At 36.4% G+C, this 15895-nt stretch overlaps 1 protein-coding gene across 8 annotated transcripts in view; it reads left to right on the top strand.

The window, feature by feature from the left end:
* Positions 1-15895, top strand: part of CPEB3 (cytoplasmic polyadenylation element binding protein 3) — a 267785-nt gene that overhangs the window by 177779 nt on the left and 74111 nt on the right. For all 8 annotated transcript variants that reach the window (XM_031956050.1, XM_031956048.1, XM_031956046.1 and 5 more), the window contains one exon: positions 15414-15528. In XM_031956050.1, coding sequence (XP_031811910.1) covers positions 15414-15528 — 115 coding nt within the window. The remainder of the gene's footprint in view (positions 1-15413; positions 15529-15895) is intronic.

The following is a 15895-nucleotide window of genomic DNA, read 5'->3' as shown; positions in this document are numbered from 1 at the left end:
AGATTGGGAGTTTGAATCCATCCTCAGATACTTAGTAGCTGTGTTATCCTAGGCAAATCACTTAAATTCTTTGTTCTTCATGTGCCTCATCAGCAAAGTGAAGATCATCTTCTATGTATCAAGGTTGTTGTGGGATCAAATGAAAAAAAGTTTGTAAAGCTCCTTGAAAACCTTATAGCACTGTATAAATACTAGCTATTTTTATGGTTGTTATTAATTTTTATATCTCATTACCATGTAGCACAATAATTATTATAGAGTGACTCAAATCTGGCCTTAGACATTTTACAGGCTGTGTGACCCTGATTACCTCCATTTCCTCATCTGTAAAATGAAATGGAGAAGGAAATGGCAAGCCATTCCAGTATCTTTGCCAAGAAAACTCCAAAAGGGATCACAAAGAATCAGACACAATTGAAAAATGACTAAGCCACAACGAACTCAGCAATTATTAAGCATATTATTCCTTCAGTGTTATTTGGCTACAGCACTAAGTACAATTTCTATATCCTCAGTCATGTTGGTTTGCGGGTCACACAGAATTATTGTCTGTAAGTGGGTAGATGAAAAGGCAGGGAATGCCCTGGGAATAGAAAGGTTCTTTGCCCCAGGGCAAAAAAATTTAGAGGACATCACTGGAACTTTTACCTCTTTTATTGGGTAGAAACAATTGAACTTTATATCTAGCTAGCAAGAATGAATAATTAAAAGGGGAGCTACGTGACGGTATGCTTTTTCCACAGAAACCTTTTGGCCACACTCCAGGTTAGCTCCTCCATAACAGCCTGATCTTATTCTTTTCCAGAAGCAACCTTCAAGGCCCTCAGTTTAACTTCTACCGTAGGGGAATCTGATGTCTCCCTCTTTTCCTTCCCTTTCCTCTAATACCTGAACTTCTCTGGAAAAGTTAATTTGGGAATGCCTTTGTTTGTATGTATATGTGTGTGTGTACACCTTTATAAATACAGCTAATAATACCATTTAAAAAAAATAAAACATGACCACATTCATTCTTGTCCAATCCTCATTATAACTACGTGATGTAGGTGGATTATACTCTTCTTATTTTATGGAGAAACTGAGGCTAATTGGTAAGATGGCTTACCCAAAGATACAGATGTAGTAAAAGGTAAAGTCAGGACCTGGGAAAGTAGATAATACACACTCCATTTACCGAACCTTAAAACCATGCAGAAATCTTAAGCCTAAGTAAGAAAGAAGAAACACAGATAGCAAATGTTCTGTAGCAGCAAGCCAGTGAAGGCTGGAAAAGAACCTCATGGGGCACCTAAAGCCAAATTTAATAAACTTCTTACCCCACACAAAAGTAAGGCATAAATGTACTCAAATTCCTCATGTTAATCAAAAGATAGAATTACATTATTTCATTGATATTTTCCAACCCCAAGTTCTTCAGACAGTATCCTTAAATATTGTGTGGGTTCTGACTGCTCCAAACTCTCTGTGTGACTTTAACCAAGTTATCTTTAATTTATCTTGACCTAAATGAGGGTTGGACTACATCTTTAATAAACTTTCTAATTGGAAAAACTTATTCTAGAATGTAAATGTTTTCTTTTTGACTTCTTATTTCTAAGAATTCAACAAAAAAAGGTCAGTTTTCTTATTTGGTTTTAAAATTTTTTCTTTTAATATTCCATATAGAATGATGGACTTAAACTCAAAGGTAGGTCTAGGTTTAAATGGCAGCTCTTCTACTTAGTTGCATGATGATGAGCCAGGGACTAAATTCACTGAACCTCAGGGAGGCCTTCATGTATAAAATTGGGATGATATTTGCACCATGTGCCTCAGAGGTTTGCTGTTATTAAAGTGCTTTTTAGATAACATAGTTGTAGTGAATCCTGGCCATCTTAAAATATTTGAACAAAAAAAAAAAAAAACTGATGAACCAGGGTTTTCTTCACTTCATTCCTCAAACAGTTATTAAGCACCTATTGTGTACAAGGTACCTTGATTCTCTTTTGGGAAATATGAAGATAAAGATGAAATATATCCTCCCCTCAAGGAGCTTACATTCCACTGGAGGGAGAAGGGAGAATACAACATATATACAAGTAAGTATAAAGTAGGTGTTAACATTCCCCAATTGAGAATGGTCAAAGGATATGAACAGATAGTTTTCAGACAAAGAAAGCCATTTCTAGTCATATGAAAAAATCCTCTAAGTCACTATTAGTTAGAAAAATGCAAGTTAAGACAACTCTGGGATATCACTTCACACTTCTCTGATTGGCTAAAATGACAGAAAAAAATAATGATAAATGTTGGAGGGGATGTGGGAAAACTGGGATACTAATATATTGTTGGTGGAATTGTGAATTGATCCAACCATTCTGGAGAGTGATTTAGAACTATGCATAAAGGGCTATTAAACTGTGTATACTCTTTGATCCAGCAGTGTCTCTGTAATAGGTCTGTATTCCAAAGAGGTCACAAAAAGGGAAAAGGACCAACATGTGCAAAAATGGTTGTAGCAGCCCTTTTTGTAGTGGCAATGAAGTGAAAATGGAGTGGATGCCCATAAGTTGGGGAGTAGGTGAATAAGTTATGGTATATGAATGTAATGGAATATTATTGCTCTGTAAGAAATGACCAACAGGCTAATTTCAGAAAAGCCTGAAAAGACTATATGAACTAAGTGAAGTGACAAGAAAACATTGTACATAGCAACAAGAAGATTATGTGATGATCAACGTTATGGACTTGGCTTTTTTCAACAATGAGGTGTGATACAAGGCAATTCCAATAAACTTGTGATGGAAAGAGCCATCCACATCCAGAGAGAAATATGGATTCTGAATGTGGATCAAAGCTTAGTATTTTCACCTTTTGTTGTTATTTGTTTGTTTGCTTGTTTTTTCTTTCTCTTGTTTTTTCCCCCTTTTGATCTGATTTTTCTTGCACAGCATGACAAATATGAAAATATGTCTAGAAGAATTACACATATTTGACCTTTATTGGATTATTTATTGTATAGAGGAGGGAGGCAGGAGAGAAGGAGGAAGAAAAATTTGGAACACAAGGTTTTAAGCAAAAGGTGAATGTTGAAAACTATCTTTGCATGTAGTTGTTTTTTATAGGTTTTTTTAATTTTTCCAAAGTGCTAAGTAATATTATGTAGTTAAAAGAGCAAAACAGTCTGAATCAGTGGGGAAGGAGGGGTTGAATAAGTGCAGGCACTGGGCTTGAATATGTAAAGGCTGCCTGAAAGAAAGGGCACATGAGCTGGCCTTTGGAGGAAAGCTGAAGGATGACTTAGCCCATCAGAGACTTTTATGGATGGTGTTAACATCAGTCTGTTTGTGAGCTAAATCCCTTTCAAGCCAAATTTAGTGGACACAAAGAGCTAATAATGACCTGAAAGTGTTCCATTCATTCCCAGATTGTCCCTCAGATCCTAGAAGAGTTTGACTTCTTGTGGGCTGACATCATATGTATTAGGTCCATGGGGAAATTCTAATCAGCAAGTCAATCCCTTGCAAACCTTGATTTGTTATCAGATGGTCCAGAAGTGCCACATACTAGAATATCTTGCTCAGTTAAATTAGCTGTTTTGGATCCAGATGCTCAGTGGCTTACGTAAAAGACTTTCTCTTCCTGGATAGCTATCCTTGACACTTTTTATAGCTACTTGGATAAGGTTACTTAATGCAAGAGGTGCAGAAGTGATTATGTTAGTGCATTAAGAAAACATGGGAATGATGAGAGTGGATGCATATTTGGAGTATGGCAAATGGATAACTATTCTGTGAAAACTATTTCAATTTTCTAGACTATTTCATAGACCATCCTGTTCTTTTCTTTTTTAAGAGGAGCTGGTAATTTATGTTCACTCTTTCTAGTGGCCTAAAAAATAACTGGACTCTCCATTAAAAAGCACTTGTTTAGGCTCTTTCGGGGAGACATCATCACTTCAGCCACATGGATTTGGTATTTCCTGCCTCTCCTCCTCCTGTATCTCTACTGTTCACACTCATCAAAGAAGAAGTCAGGAGGTCACGCTGCAATCCTCATTCAAAGACACTGGCAAGACAGTTGTGAAAGCTGAAGCAACCATTTATACTTTGTCCAAACCACTCTCACAAACCTGAGTTTAAATCTCTGTGATGATCTTTTGAGAGAAGTTTTTTTTTTTTTTTTTTTTTTTTTACCATGAAAATACTATGCTTTTTTTTTTTTTTATTTATTTAATAGCCTTTAATTTACAGGATATATACATGGGTAACTTTACAGCATTAACAATTGCCAAACCTCTTGTTCCAATTTTTCACCTCTTACCCCCCCCCCACCCCCTCCCCTAAATGGCAGGATGACCAGTAGATGTTAAATATATTAAAATATAACTTAGATACACAATAAGTATACATGACCAAAACATTATTTTGCTGTACAAAAAGAATCAGACTCTGAATTATTGTACAATTAGCTTGTGAAGGAAATCAAAGATGCAGGTGTGCATAAATATAGGGACTGGGAATTCAATGTAATGGTTTTTAGTCATCTCCCAGAGTTCTTTTTCTGGGTATAGCTAGTTCAGTTCATTACTGCTCCATTAGAAATGATTTGGTTGATCTCGTTGCTGAGGATGGCCTGATCCATCAGAACTGGTCATCATCTAGTATTGTTGTTGAAGTATATAATGATCTCCTGGTCCTGCTCATTTCACTCAGCATCAGTTCGTGTAAGTCTCTCCAGGCCTTTCTGAAATCATCCTGTTGGTCATTTCTTACAGAACAGTAATATTCCATGATTTTCATATACCACAATTTATTCAGCCATTCTCCAACTGATGGACATCCATTCAGTTTCCAGTTTCTAGCCACTACAAAAAGGGCTGCCACAAACATTCGTGCACATACAGGTCCCTTTCCCTTCTTTATAATCTCTTTGGGATATAATCCCAGTAGTAACACTGCTGGATCAAAGGGTATGCACAGTTTGATAACTTTTTGAGCATAGTTCCAAACTACTCTCCAAAATGGTTGGATTCGTTCACAACTCCACCAACAATGAATCAATGTCCCAGTTTTCCCACATCCCCTCCAACAATCATCATTATTTTTTCCTGTCATCTTAGCCAATCTGACAGGTGTGTAGTGGTATCTTAGAGTTGTCTTAATTTGCATTTTTGAGAGAAGTTTTGAGAAGAAGTTGAAAGGAAAGGGACCTGGGCAAATGGCCACTAAGACCAAATTGCAATTAGCAAATCTTTTTGTGCTGAAGTTCAGGCATGAGGGGAACCCTTGCAGATGAAAATCCACACATGCCTCCTTGACTTGTATACTCCTTCTGACATTTTAACAGATAAATTTTATCATCATTAAACCAGGTGAAGAAGTTGAAGTCACCCTTAAGATGACTTGTCATCACTTTTAACAAATTGGTTACAGTTTTTAAAAAATAGTACTTGTTTAGGAAAGCTCTTCATTCACAGCAGTAACCATGGCAGGTAAGCATGGAATATGAATATGGAGTCAATGTGGAAAATGAGGATATAATGAGGTTTGTGACTTGCTTGTAGTTCTTGGCTAATAAGTCAGAGATGAGGCCAGGACTAGGGGTCTTCTCACCTGAGATACTTAAAGAATTCTTCGTCACATTTGGGATTAAGAACAGAGCTGACCAGTCCCAATTAGAAAGTCACTATCACTTTAGTCTCCAAAATACACACTCGTCAGTGTTTAACTTTAATCCTATTAAAATAACTAAATAAAAGTATTTTTAAAATTTGTAAATCCTACTGGAAGATAGGGAGCCAAAATGAACCCCTATATCTGTAGGAGAATATCCCTTAGGCAATTGATCCCAAGAATAAAGTTATCGAGTGGAGGAAAATAGCCAAGCTTTCCAGACCAACAGGCAATGCTTGGGGAACCACCTTGTGGCATTGCTATCTCCTGATCATTAGCAGAAATTATCTTTTTGTAAAGTAGCTTATATGGTTTTTCATAAACTACATACCATATACCATTAACCATCAAATTATCTAGAACACTTTTCATGGTGTAGTTTTTTTAAAAGCATGAACTCAGTCCTAGGTTTAGAAACATTATGTAACAGTATACAGAATGCTCCATTTGAATAATTAATCAGTAGCTGGCAGGATCCCAGCAGTGTTATCATGGCCTGCTGTTCTTCCTTACAACACTGGCAGTGATGGTGGATCATGACAGGCAACCAAGGAGGCCTCCCTAGCCTTGGTACAAATGTCCTTGGATCCTGGGACCCATTTGTAACCTCAGGATGCTTCTGTCAGCTTTTGAGGTTCAAGTACACACAAAGGCAAGCTAAAGGGAACTCTTGTGGCCTCCCTCTATCCTAGGAAGATTTCTGCTAGCCTGGGTAGCTTTTTCAATAGATCAAATCATTCCTGGTTTTTTCTGGAGTTCAAATCTCCTTGGCATGAGAGAAAAGGGGAAGGATTTCTGGTCAGAGAATTCTGTAACTTTCTTCCTTGGCCAGATTAGACCTTGGAAACCTAAGAGAAGTCGGAGGACAATCACTTCTGAATGTCATGTGGTGGTGGCCCTAATTAATGGGCAAGCTCTAGCTATTGGTTGCCCCTATGAGCAATTTTTCTTTCCCGCCACCCTTCTCCCTCTATCCCCATCCCCTCTAACTCTAGAGTGCTGAAATGTTGCAAATCCCCCTCCCCTAAAAGAAACAAAAACAAACATCTCTCATCCTAGGAACAAATGTTGAAAGTTTTTTGTATTTTTTTAAGCAAGATTGAAAATAGCAAATGGGAATAATAGGCCATTACTAGGATCTAAAAATAAATGCGGACAACTGGGTGGCCACTTACATGGGTGGTTTGCAGGGAGTTCTCTGATAGTATGGGGAAATCCGGGATCCAATGCCATAATTACGTGTGAACATGCTTTGAAAAGCTTAAATTCACCATACATGTATCATCCATCAAGATTATTAGACTCCCAGATACCAGAAGAATGTTGTGGAGTGCCTCCCCCAAACACAAACTAGAATGGTGATACGCCCTGAAAAAAAATGTCCTTATCTTGTCCACCTGCTTCTACCCCCATTCCAAGAGGGTCATGCTACTTAAAATAGAGTTGCTAAAGGCTGGGTTATGGCCAACTCCTTAAGCCCTCTGACTCAGCTGTTCCAGTGGTATTACCAAAGACTCTTTTGAGTCCTGCTGATTCATTCAGGCTACCAGTTTTATTTTAGCCACTATGCCCTCTACCCCAAGTCCTCAGAATGCTTAAAGATCATCTCAGTTCCAGGGCAAGAATGCCCTAGTAAATTATCTTAATTGAGCTTAATTATCAAAATGAATCTTAGAGCTGCCATGAACTGTATCATCAACCATCAGCTGAGTATCTTATGGTAAGAAAAATTATACCAGAGAATTCCCAGAGTTCCCTTTCTCCAAGATCTCGGTCACATTTGAAATGGTGGGCTAACACCGTAAGCATATAGGCAGATTTGATCCTCAGGTTTGTTCTCGAAGTTGATTTGTAAATTGGCATTTCGGAATCATGAAAACATTTTCCCATAGAAAGCAGTCAGCCACCAAACAGGTATTAAGCCTCTGTGATGTGTCAGGAAATGCACTGGGCCCTGGAAATATAGAAACAAAAAATGACAAACACCTGTCTCAAGGAGCTTCTGTGCTCTTGAGATGTGCACATACACATAAACATATCCAGAATAAATACAACAAAGAAAGGCTGGATCCTAATAGGCGTATTAGGAAGGGCTTCTTATAGAAAATGGTGCTTATATGATCAGTAGATTTACTAGCAAAACCATCCTTGTCAAAATAATTGAAATACTATATATGTGCGATTTTAAAAAGTAAAAGATTCTATTATGATATGGATAATTTAGCCAAGTCAAATTAAAATGTAATTTATTTTTCTTGAAGTCTGGTATTGATGTTTAATTAGAATAGGTTGAACAAGTAGAGAGATATTAAAGATTCGGAAAGAGATTAAACGCTTTGAAGGGCTTTTGAGATTGATGGCCTAGATGACTGCTTAATACAGTTTTCTTTTTCATTTCCAAATATATCAACTATACCCTACTATTATACTTGGCAGTAGTGATTTAGGAGCATTTCTCTTAGCAAGTGAAGGAATGGACAAAGATTTTCCTAAGGTAACCAGGCAGCAATTCAGAGAGATAGAAGAAAAGAAAGAGAGAGGATAATGAGGATGTAATGTAGGAGAAATAGTGCCTTAGGTGGAATTAATCATACTATAAACAATGCAGGTATGAAGAATGGGGATTCCAGAACATGTGCAGACCCGGTCCTCAGTTAAATTTATACGAGGAAAAATAAAACATTGTGAAAGGGTTTAAGTATGGATTTTTTAATCACTGTTATTAAAATTAGGCTGCTCTTTCCTAAGTTTCAGGTTTTTCCACTACTTGCATCATTATGTTTGATTTTGAGAGTCAAAGCATATATCTTGAAATTTATAGATAGCAACAGTATTTTTCTCTTTAATAGCAGTAGTCTAATGTTTATCTCTGAAGTTCTAGTACTACCTCCTAAGTATAATGTAGTCAGAAAACTTGTTGTTAATGAGAAGGGTCTGCATTTACATTTACTGTGTGTACTCTTAGCTCTTATAATTGCATTCCAATGCATTAATTCCCTTAGACTGATAAAGAACTAAATGAGAAAATGTCATATTTGATTATAAAGCTTTGATAATTATTTAACTTATAATTACTCCTGTGGTCCCAAACCTTGCTTTACTATTGAGAATAAAGGACTTGAATAGTTTATGTTATTCAGGCTGTCTTACCTGCCATTTGTTCACAGTAATAATTTATATTCTTTAAACCTTATTCGAAGGGAGAATTTTCTTTTTAATATCTAAAATAGCTTTGTTGATGTGGGGCACTAGGCATGGTGAAGATTGCAAATAAAGTGATGGATGAAAGAGAAGACTGGTTCAGAACTCAAGCAGCTACTTAGATAATATAAAGGTAGATTTCACGATGTGAAACCTTCTTTAGAGGATAGGAACCATTCAGAGATCTACTTTAAACAATACATTTTCTAAGCATGTTATTTCCTACAAATCTCCAAAGAATGTTTAATTGGTGATGATAGTGAAATGCTTACCTTGGATGAAACCAGTTAAGTACCCAAAATACTTCCTGAAGAAGTGATGTTGGTATTTAAGGTAATAAGGTTCAGTGGGTCTGACCAAATCCATGCTAGAAGCACCAATAACTTTAACAGTCTTCAATAAATCAAATTTCAGTATATCTAGTGGAGGAAGGCTTAAACAGTCATGAAAATCACAGATTATGCTCCTGTCAAAAAATTAAAGGATAACCAAGGAAATATCAGCAACTACCAATCCACATTCATTCTTTTTCACATCTCTAAAAATATTTGACCTTTCCATACTTTTAAGGTTATTCATGAAGAAAAAGCACAAAGGCAAACAGACTTTTACATAGGCTTTTTTTGTTTGATTTACAATAGACTACATCTTTGTGGTCATATAACTGGGTGGGTAACAGACTATTTTGTCTTTTGTTGAGTTGATTTTTAAAAAAGTTTATAAAAGGATATTTGCTTCAAATATATTGAAAGAATAAAGATACAAACATGTCTTTTTCCCATTATCTGGGGACATAAGGTCCTACCTTATTAGGTTCTGTGCTACCTAGCTCTCTGTAGAGGGGAAGATGGAGTAGGTTCAAAGGTCAGTTCCTTAATAGCATGGGTCTCACCAAATTCAATCCAAAGCCCCAAGGGCTTCACTGCTGGGCTGGTTGTATTACTTGGGTTTCTGGATCGCCTTGGCTTCCTAAAGTTCCAGAAGAGCTACACTACTCTGACCACCTAGAATGGAAAAGGGTCAAACCTCAAGCTGTTTCTCGAGGTGATGTGGTCTAAAAAGAGCAGAGAGGGGTGGTTTTAGGCCCTTCACACTTAACAACATAGAATGAGTAAAGAAGTCTTTCACCTTCAGGTAGGGAAATGAAGCATGGGGTGGGGAAGCATTTGATTAAAGACAAATTGCATTCTTGAAGGTGCCTTCAAACATATTGTCTCCCATATGCACACCAAGATTGTACAAGACAATGGCAGTATACACCCATGGAAATGATTTGTTCATAGCTAAGTAACTTCAAGAGGAGTGTCAAACAAGGAGGCATGACACTGGTGGACACAATATGGGAACACAAAACGAGACCTGCAAAATGTTCCAACCAAGGGGCTCTTTATTGAAGTAGAAGTACAAATGCTCTTAATTGTAGGTGATTGTCCAATTACATTGAGTTGTGTTCTTGAAACCCTTGCTATTTTGCAAATGATTGATTCACATAACTATCCATGTAGAAAAAAATCTCTTATTATTCAAGACAATTGGATATCTAGTCATTAGATTTAGTTGATCAGTATCCATATCTTGACCAAGTACTGCAGACAAATGTTGATCTGGGCCCAGAATTAAATAAGAAGAAAATACACATCTGTGTTACTTTTGGGAGATTTGAAATTGAGCATTGCTCTTTAGTACCAATTCTCCAATGAATGCTGCATATGACTTTGGAGCTTTCAGAAAAATAAAAATTACAAGTAACACAAAAGGCAATGGGAAGATGCACGAAAGGCATGTGGATTGCCACACATATTACTAATGATGAATTGTACACTAGATATGGTATAAGGCTGAGTTGTCACACTCACTGGTGGCAAGTTGCTGTAAAATTCCTGAGTATAATATAATTGGCAGATGTTTAACAAAATAAAATTCAGTACAACATAAATAATGTTAACTTGTGGTTTTCTAAGTCAATATGCAGCCAACAGGGATCTGGTTTTATTTGTGCTTGACCTCACTGGTATAAGACATCATTGGAGGATGAAAAGAAGGTAAGCCTGTGTGTGTCTGTGTGTGTGTGTGTGTGTGTGTGTGTGTGTGTGTGTGTGTGAGAGAGAGAGAGAGAGAGAGAGAGAGAAAATGAATGAATTTGAAAGACAATTGGTAGTTCAAATGGCTCATGATTACTATTAAAATGTTAAAGAATCATGGATCTGGAAATTTTATGGAGAGTCATAACTAACAAGTACATGAAAAGGCAGCAGAGAAGCCTTGTGATATCTCTTAACAGAGGCAGCATCCATGTAGAACCATATCTAGGAAAATTTATATAATGTATTTAGAATGAGCAGTCCAAGTAGTTCATTTCTATGCAAGTCCCAAAGTTAACAGTTGGTGAGTGCTTAAGTGACTCCAGGGTAGGGGAGTGCTGGGAGCTTGCTTTGACTTAAATTTTCCTTGTGAGCATTTATATTTTGGAAATCAGCAAATGCCAGAAATCAGAGCTTGATTTATCTTGTTGATTGTATAAGAAAGTGATGGAGAAAATGTTAATAATGAGGTTAAAATTAATAATATGTCCTTTGTACTTTTTAACCCCAGAAAACTGGTTGTTTAAATCTTTAGCAGCTGCAATTGTCCTAGGGCTACATGAAGAAATCATTTTTAAGGACATCAAAATAAGAACAGGAGGCCCCCAATGTTTTAAGATGTTGCTGTTAATGAGGTTTTACTTAATTTTTCTGGAAATATTTTGTAATTGGTTGCTTGGGTATCTACTTAAAAGCATCAAATCAAAACAAAATATAATCTATAAATGAAAAAGGAAAAAAAAAAAGATGTACTGGTGGCATCCAGGAATTCCTCTTTCTGTGTGTAACTTTTCCATCTGTTGACCTTAGCTAGCCTTTACCTCTACTTTGTAAACCTTAGAATGTTATATAAAGGACAATAGTGTTGTTGTGATTTGGTATAATTAATGTTTCCAAAGTTATGTCAGGTTGCTTACCTAAATGAACATAAAGCATTTTAACTATGAAAAGAACAGTATGGGACAGTTGAGTTGTGGCAGCAGATATCAGAAATGTAAAGTGTTGTCACTGAATTTACATGTCAATATTAAAAAGAAAAGCCTTTTTTATTTAACAGTGGCAAAAAGGTAATCATCTCAACCCTAGTAACTTGTGACAAAATGCTAAAGGCTCTACTATTCTGGAAAATAACCACCAAAAAATAGTAAGAAAGGGAGAGAAAAAAAAAAGCTGCCTTATGCAATAGTGAGCACCTTTATATAGGAGTGATTTTTTCAAAGGGAAAAGGTTAAATATCTATCTATTCCTGGGAATCTATGCCTGACAGGCAAGAGCTGACTGAACTTGATGGTGTCATCACTGGGTAGTTTGAAATTATTCTCTTGAGCTGCTGTGCTGCTATGTGGTAGAAGAGCTGGTGCTGTCGTTATTTCTCCAGGAAGAGGCCATAAATAATGGAACTATGGCACTCATCACAGCTGCTTTCCGATAGCAGTCCTGAACTATATCGTATATGAATAGGCCCTATCAGCCAACACTTGTCTCCTGTCCTCCCAGCTTTTCAGATCTACAATGTGAGAATCAGATGAACCCTGTGTATTGTCACATCTGTCTATATTTGGGATGACAGTGATGTTATAGGGGCTCTCTAAGAGCATCATTGGATTTGACCATGATAGCTGGTGAATTAGTTCCTTTGAGGGGGAGAAGGGAACTACAGTAATGGGAAGTGGCCACAATTTCCATGATTAAGGCTTTCTTTAAGAGAGAAGCTACTTATGTTGTGGATTTTTTTTTTTAAACAAATGTCTTTTGCTCCATTTTTAACTCTCCATTATATAAGATGATGCAAACTCTCTTGCCAAATCCTGAGCCTGCTTATAATAGGGTTAATGTGGCAAACAGAAAGACTGTGTGTGAGAGAGGCACACATGGTATCCACTGGACTGTATACACAAAAGAGATGTCACCTAAGAATGAGAGAGGCTTTGTAATAGTAGAAAGAATGCTCCTGAGCCAGAAGACCTAGATTCAATCACTATTATTTAAGTGGTTGTGTGACCCTAGCAAAGCATTTAATTTAGTTTCCTTGTGTCTGAAAAGGGGATGGTACCTTCATACTACATATAGTTGTGAGGAAAGGACTTACGGTGCCATATAAATGAATTTTTTTCTTCGTTAACATTAAACACACAACTTCTTAGAATATCAGGAAGATATAAGTCCTTGGTTTTGCTAATTAAAGGCAAAAGACATCTGGAAGATTTATTAAATGCACGTGTTTATACAATTCATAAAACAATAATACTAAAAGAAATGGGCAAAAGTAACTTGTTTAAACAGTTCAGCAAGAAAACTCTTCAGGGAGATTTAGTGTGAAGGATCTGGATGGAATGTCCCAGCCTATACAAAATAACTATGTATGCAAAGATTAGTGAAAATTTATGGAAACAAAATTTCAAAGCATTCCCTTTGCTGGATAATCCATTTTAAGTAGCAGCAAATTATTTAGTATAGAAGAATTAAAATGAGAATGAGTTATATAGTAACTTTTAGGACTTGGCCAGGTCTATTTCTGTCCAAGCAACTCACCTTGATGATGTTGATGGCATTGGGTTGTCTTTGGCAAATGTGTTATCTTCCAAAAGTGTTCCTGGATAAAAACCAGAGAAAGAGAATTGCTGTGATTTTATATGAACCTCTGTAATAGGTGTACAAACTTGATTTTTATGCATGTCCCAGAGAAAGATGAGGTACTCTGTCCATTTAAAGAACATTGGAACATTCAGCATCATCCATCTCTTATTTCCATCAGAATCATGCAGAGAAGGATTTCTAAACTCTTGCAGAGTTCTTCTTTTATCCTTTGTTTAAAAAGAAAAGTAGCCCAATCACTGTACCTGCCAGTGTTGTGCACAAGTAGGTGCTTAATAAATGTTTAGTCTGTTTTCAACCAGAATCATAGCATTCAAAATGTTGATTTAAAAGTTGTCTAGGTAAAAGATATAATTTGATAATTCTCTAATGAATTAATATGACTAGTAGACTGAGAGAAGTAATAGTGAAATGCTAGGGATTTAAAAAATTATCTTAAATAATTTAAAGCAATTAATTCAGTTTATGGGACCCTTGAATTCCCTTCCAGTTTAAAATCTATGATCCTTTGGGCCAGTGAATCTTAAATTAAAGTGATATTATTAAGTTAGATCTGGAAGCTTAGAGAAAAACATTTTAAAATGGCTTTTAGATGAAAGGTATCAAAGTTTCAGTTCAGTAAATTTCCATTAGCAGAGTATAGGAAAATTTCCCTTAGAAGTAAAGATGCTCAACTGGGATCTGATAGAAGAATTCCTTTGAAACCTCTCTAGTCTTCAGTTTCCAGCATATGGAAAAGATGAGTGAGAAGAGTGATAAGTTGGAATGTTAACTTCCAAATTATAATCTGTAGCTGTTTATAATTAGGAGATGGTCATAACATACATGTGCATGAATATATTTCATGTGTGTGCACCCAGGAAATTTAATTTTTGAAGGTGAACATTTGACTATTCAAAGGATATTTGTTTGATTTATTAAACAAACTAAAGGAATTAAAACTGAATTTAACTTTATATAACACTCATATTGAAATGACTTATAAAAAAGTAAAAAATACAGATTTTTATTTTGGAAACATTAGGATGTGCCCGGGTATCCTGCATGGCCTGTAAGCACGTCTATGATCAAAATAATAGTAGCTAATAACTAGCATATATATAATGATTTACATATGTTAATATTTAATAAAATTACCAGATAAGCACATATACAGATATAAGAATTTAAGCAAAATAGAGGAGGAAATCACAGAAATTATCTTGGGGGGAATTATTAGCTACTCTGAAGATCTTGCTACCATCAGCACTGGCATAGTGACATACCCCTGAGAATTTAGGCTTTGAACTGTAGAGGACAGGCCTAAGAAATGCTTATGAAACAAAAGGCTGTAACGCTACTCCTTAATTGTTCAGTATCTGTGTTTGTGACTGTGTGTTAACTTGTTAAATGTTAATGAGTCTTACACATTAATCTTTTTGCCGTATGCCTTCATTATTTTTAGAGGTATGTGAATTACAAAGCCAGCTGCATGAATAATCCAGAAGCAATTTGTTCTCCTCCATCAGAGTGGCTAATGAGAAATTGACTGGAAAACACTATAGATTTTGATTGCAAACCAGAGGCCGTGATTCTACTGCCTCTACTTGGAAAATCTGCCAGGAAAAGCTTATCTTTTCCTGACCTACAGTCTCCCAAAGATGAATCTGTGGTGGGTTGAGAGATTCATTGGGGAATATTTAGTGCTTCTGCATGGAACCCTCAAAACCCTCTCTAGTAGGAAATAAAATGCAGGTGAAGTGAATTCTGTTCTACTGGAGTCAAACTATGTTAAATATACTATAAAATTCACAAAATTTAGTGGGTTTGTCATTAGAGTCAACTTATTCTCATTGGGGTTGCTGGAAATGAAGTAAGGACCAAGTAAACAACTTTTTTTCAGGTGCAAATTCGACCATGGAACCTAAGTGACAGTGACTTTGTAATGGATGGCTCTCAGCCTTTGGACCCCAGAAAAACTATCTTTGTTGGGGGAGTTCCACGACCCCTTCGAGCTGGTGAGTGGAAATAGTAAAAACATTTAGTCTTAAATATTTTCCAGGTTTCCCCATCTGCTGTATGCAGCATCTAAAAAGAAGGCTGTGGGTTGGTCCACTTTCTAAAGTGAGCCAGTTTGGCCTGGCTTCCTGGCTGCCTGCCTCAAGATTCTGAATATGATGCCCGAATCCACCATTTTCTATGTGCAAGAATGAATTTCCTGAAATCATCTTTAGTTATTTAGTGAATTGATGTTTTAAAAGTATGAATTCTGTTTGCTGCTTCCTTATAAAGCCACATACTTCTTAAGAAAGTTACAGTCTGCAAAACTTCTCAAGATGATGGGTCAGCTGCAGTATCCTATGTGGGAGAGGATGTAAGTAACGA

The sequence above is a fragment of the Sarcophilus harrisii genome, chromosome 2 (assembly GCF_902635505.1).
Source record: "Sarcophilus harrisii chromosome 2, mSarHar1.11, whole genome shotgun sequence".
Taxonomy (NCBI): Eukaryota; Metazoa; Chordata; class Mammalia; order Dasyuromorphia; family Dasyuridae; genus Sarcophilus; species Sarcophilus harrisii.
This window is presented reverse-complemented; position numbering and strand designations above follow the sequence as displayed.